General features: G+C 30.6%; 1 protein-coding gene across 1 annotated transcript; it reads right to left on the bottom strand.

Annotated features, from left to right (window-relative positions):
* Positions 1-385: 385 nt before the first annotated feature.
* On the bottom strand, positions 386-1998 carry LOC115724032 (UDP-glycosyltransferase 73C5-like). Its single transcript, XM_061112380.1, has 2 exons — positions 1706-1998; positions 386-1246 (listed from the first exon to the last, which is right to left on the bottom strand). Exons 1-2 carry the CDS (start codon positions 1996-1998, stop codon positions 484-486), a joined length of 1056 nt encoding a protein of 351 aa, XP_060968363.1. The 3' UTR covers positions 386-483.
* Positions 1999-4964: the final 2966 nt, after the last annotated feature.

Here is a 4964-nt window from a genome sequence, read left to right on the forward strand (position 1 = left end):
GTTCTTTGCAATCATACTTTGTATTTTTTAAGGACCTCAAATCACAGTTCAAATTAGTTCAAAATTAGAAAATAAACGATATTACTCAATCACAAAAAAAAAAAAAAAATTGTGGAAATAAATTATTGTTTTCGATTTAACTAAGGGATATTATGTCACAAAATTTTCTCAAGAAACAGAAGAAGTACATCCGTCCTTTTTTTTTTTTATAATTTAAATTTTTACATTCCCATGTATGCTAATAACTTTTGGCACCTAATTCTTCTAGAAACAAAGTCATATTGTGGTGTGAAGACCCACTTTCTTCAACAACTCTTTTGCCCATCTCCCCTAACTTTTTAGCTCTTTTCCTTCTCTCTATACTTTCTTCTCCTTGGTCATCCAACACTTTTTCTATAGCAATCTTAATTGTCTCACTCTTCACCATTATTCGATCCTCTTCTCCCTGTTCTATATACTTTGAACCCAATGTTACAGCTATTTTCAAAACTTGTGCAACAATTTCTCCTTTAGAAACTGGTTAGCAAATAGTGGCCATGTCACCATGGGAACCCCAACACTTATCACTTCAAGAGTTGAATTCCATCCACAATGAGTTAAGAATGCTCCAATTGAAGGGTGTGATAAGATTAACACTTCTGGAGCCCGGCCCCGGATCACCACACCTCTTCCTTTAATCCTTTCTTCAAATTCATATTCCCTAAACCAATTCTTTAGTTCTTCATATCTATTAGTCTTTGATTCCCTTACAACCCAAATGAATGGTTTATTTGAGGCTTCCAAACCTAAACCAAGCTCTATCAACTGTGCAAGTGTTAGAGTAAATATGCTTCCAAAACAAACATAAATGACAGAAGATGGTCTCCATGAATCAAGCCATTTAAGGCACTCATGTTCATCAATAGAAGACTTTTTACCTCTTTGAGCGTTATCTAACTCATTTTTGTTGCATAAGGAAGCCAGACCTACACACCAAAGCTTACCATTCTTCATCTTCTTGTACTCTTTGACATATAATGGCTCCAATTCTTCAAAACTATTTATGATTACTCCATAGGACCCCATCTCAGTCTCCTTCATTTGCTCCTGAAATTCTTTCATTTCTGAGGTTCTTGGCTCTGGTAGCTGAGCTTTCATCACATCAATTTTGTCAGGAAGGTCAGGGATAGCAATGAACTCTGTTTCGGGAACACATAACAAATGAGAGGATAACTGAAAAAAGTTACTTCTTGCATGGAAAACTAGCCTTGGAATGTTAAGAGCATGTTTGGTATTATTTTTTATTTTTTGTTTTCGAAAAATTATTTTTAGAAACGAGAACAAAAAATAGTTTTTGAAGTTTTTAAAACACAAGTCATGTTTGGTTAGTGTTTTTTAAAAATAATATTGATCAAAAGTGAATTGGTTTTTAAAACAGAAAATAACATTTTGCTGTTTTCAAAATTCTTGTATTTTTTAATTTTGTTTTCTGAAAACTGTTATAAAAAATCAAGGCCAAACAAGCCAAATTGTTTTCAAAAAATAATTTTCTGTTTTTAAAAATAAAAAACAGTTTTTTAGTTATGATGTCAAACATGCACTAAGTTTTTGAGCTATGTTGATAGTCCAAGGCAAATAAGGGTCTGATATTACGCATGTAGGTCGCGGCATAAGATTCTGGATCATAGTCTCCATAGGCTTTTGTAGCAAAGAAGTTGAACAAAACATTTTTTCACCCAATTCAGGAGAAGGCAACATGTCCAAGCTCTCACACTCTTGAGGCAATTCTGCTTCAACATATGGAAAATTGAATTGAATTAGATTGATTCTGAGGCCCATTTCCTTGGCCCGATTGAGCACTCCTTCAAATCGAGCTGCATTTTGTGTTGTGGTGAATATGGTGATGATTACACCACGTTCAGCCAACATTGTTGCAATGTCAACCATTGGGATCAAATGTCCTTGCCCCATTAAAGGAAACAAGATAAAGTGATGAAGCTCTTTTGCTTGAATACCCATGGTGTAATTCTAGAGAAGAAATATTGAAAAGGGTGAGTAAAGTTTACTCTCTCATAAATATCAATCAGGATATTTTTCATCAATGAGACAATAATAAGATTACAAGCTGTGGTAGGTTATGCACCCCTTTATTTACTATGCAATTATTGTTGTGATTGATCTTATATGATCACTTTTTCATATAATTTATAAGTAATGCAAATCTTATCTAAAAATCAGTAGGTGCGTAAGATTTGATCATGGATCACTTATTAAAGAAGAAGAAAATGTCTTTTCAAGTTAAGCCTAATAACTCCCAACCTAATTAGGGGCCGAATTAAGTTCAACCCAATTTAATTAAAAAACTAGGAGAAAAGACTCAGTATCTAAGCTCCAAGGTGGTACAACAATTCGATTATTAATTATAAATAAAAATAGTCAAAAACAGTTGGATTGTGGGGAGAAGTAGAGTTAAGTAAATTAACACACCGCCCCCACGTGATGACACAAAATCTATGGACGGAATATCTCTGTATTATATTTATGTACTAAAAACAAATGTTTATATTTGACATAATTTTTTTTTGATAATCTGCAACAATTTTTAGTATTGTACTTTAATATATAATTATAAAACTTAATGTGAAATTAAATGTTTAATTAATATTTTCATTGAAAATATAAAAAAATCAGTAATTTTATTATTAATTTAATTATTATTTTGTTGCATAAAACAATAAAAAATAATTTTAAAAAATTTATATTTTAATGTAATAACTAAATTAAATAATAAAGTATTAACAATAAAATAAAAATAATATATTTATTATGATACAAATTTTACATCATACCATATTATAATTTAAATTTAATTCAACTTTTAGTATGTGATAAATTTGGATTAACTTTGGCTACACTATTGGAGCAAGTATTTACAAGATGAATTACATTTTAGCAATTGATCACTAATTTACATCTTCATTGGAGATACTTTTAAGTGTTCAATCAACACTACAAGAAGCAATATACTCTTATTGATGCATTTCAATATCAGATCTTTTATATTTTAATTTAATAATTATAAAGTATCACACCAATATAATATTAGACAACTTAAAATTTCAAATAGCACATTTCATTCATGCTTGTAACTAATTAGCATTTTATTAACAATTATTTTGAATAGTAGCAGAGAAACTTTTTAAATAGTTTATTAATCTATTTCGTAATATTTAATTTATGAGAACTCTACAAAAAGAATGTATCGTTACACTCTTATTTTTTCGGTATTTAAAAAAAATAGTCTAAATATGTTTTATGATCGTATACATTATAGTTATTTAAGACATCCAGTAAATTTTTAAGATATTTAAAAAAATTTAACACACCGAAAAATAGGATTTAAAGAGTCTATTGCGCGCATAACTTTTTATTTTATATGCGTGTTAAATAGACCGTTTGAACGTTAAATTTTATATTGTAAATTATTTTGAAATTTCTCAAAATTTTTACAGAATATCTTAAATAACTATAATTTACACGACTATAAAAAAATTGAACTAAAAAATTCTTTTGATATAGTTAAAAGTTGTACCATTGCACCTATTTTAATGAGATGCTTTATAGAAGCACCTCTTAGTTCATTGAGTAAAAATAACACAGGTTATATGGTTACCCCTACGGTTACCATAAGGGTACCTAATTACTTTTATCCTATTTTTTATATATATATTATTTTAATTTTTTCTTCAATTTTTCCATAAAATAACTTTTTTGAAAAAAAAACAGAAGCCATAAAAAGTATAAAAAACCATAAAAGATGTAAGTAATTTACAATAACACAGTAAATGTAAATGCTAAGGCACGCTACAGTGGCTTGTCAATTACAGTGCTATCTTTGCTAATCAAAGATTTTTCTCGAAAAACGTGTCAAATTAAAACTTTTATAATAAATATTAAACTTTATAATTTACATAATAATTTATAAATATCGGGATCCCGTTTCTAAACTTTTATACAAAATATGCCAAAATACAGTATCCAATTCGCACAGCGACTACAAAATAAAATCCCGAGATGTCCCGAGACCGAACACTCCACGTCACGCTGCCACGACATGTACAATCCCATCCAAGCCAGGCTCACTCCTGTTCAGCTTTCGCCTTTCCTTTACCTACACATGGAAGCAAAACTGTAAGTCGACAGACTCAGTAAGAAAAGCATATAACATATCATATAATACCGACTTGTATCAAGGCGCTCATACACCTATTTACAAGGCTTAACAGATGAGTAAGAACGTTCTAACTAGGATACGACCATGTACCATGTACCACATGCACTTAGTATACCTTCGTACTAGTGTAGGTAGGGTATGGACCGCACCTTAAGTACTGTTAAGTGTTGTACCACAAACACCTTGTACCTTCCCGTACAAGTGCTGGTAACACCACAATGTACTTTTAGACATCATACACCTTACCAATACACTCTGTACCGCAACCGTACAAGTGTTGGTAGTGTAAGAATCACAACATATAAGCATGCATATACACTAAACATATACATTGATAACTCTTGAGTAAAGAGTTATTTGATATCACTTTAAGCATTTTTTTTATGTAATTGTGTGTCATTTAAATTATGTTTGTCTCTTAATTTGTGAAAGTTTCAGTGTTTTATGTCTTTGTGTGTATTTTGAAGTTGTTAGTTAAAATCAATAACTCTTGTGCATAAATTGGCAAAGAAAATAGCAAGTTAGTCATGTTCTTAATTTTGCTGAAATTCTGTGAAGTTTTTGTTGCAGCAAACAGATTTGTGGCTGATGTGTTTTATTTTCTTAGAAAAAGGGTGAGTTGGCATTTCATTAAAAGAGGTGGCATTTGTGGAGATGACGTGGCAATATAAGAGTGGTGGCTGGAGCTATTACATGGAGAGGCTATCTACATGACATGTGTAGGGTTTATTTGGGGCAAAAAGGTACAAAA

The sequence above is a fragment of the Cannabis sativa genome, chromosome 3 (assembly GCF_029168945.1).
Source record: "Cannabis sativa cultivar Pink pepper isolate KNU-18-1 chromosome 3, ASM2916894v1, whole genome shotgun sequence".
Classification (NCBI taxonomy): Eukaryota; Viridiplantae; Streptophyta; class Magnoliopsida; order Rosales; family Cannabaceae; genus Cannabis; species Cannabis sativa.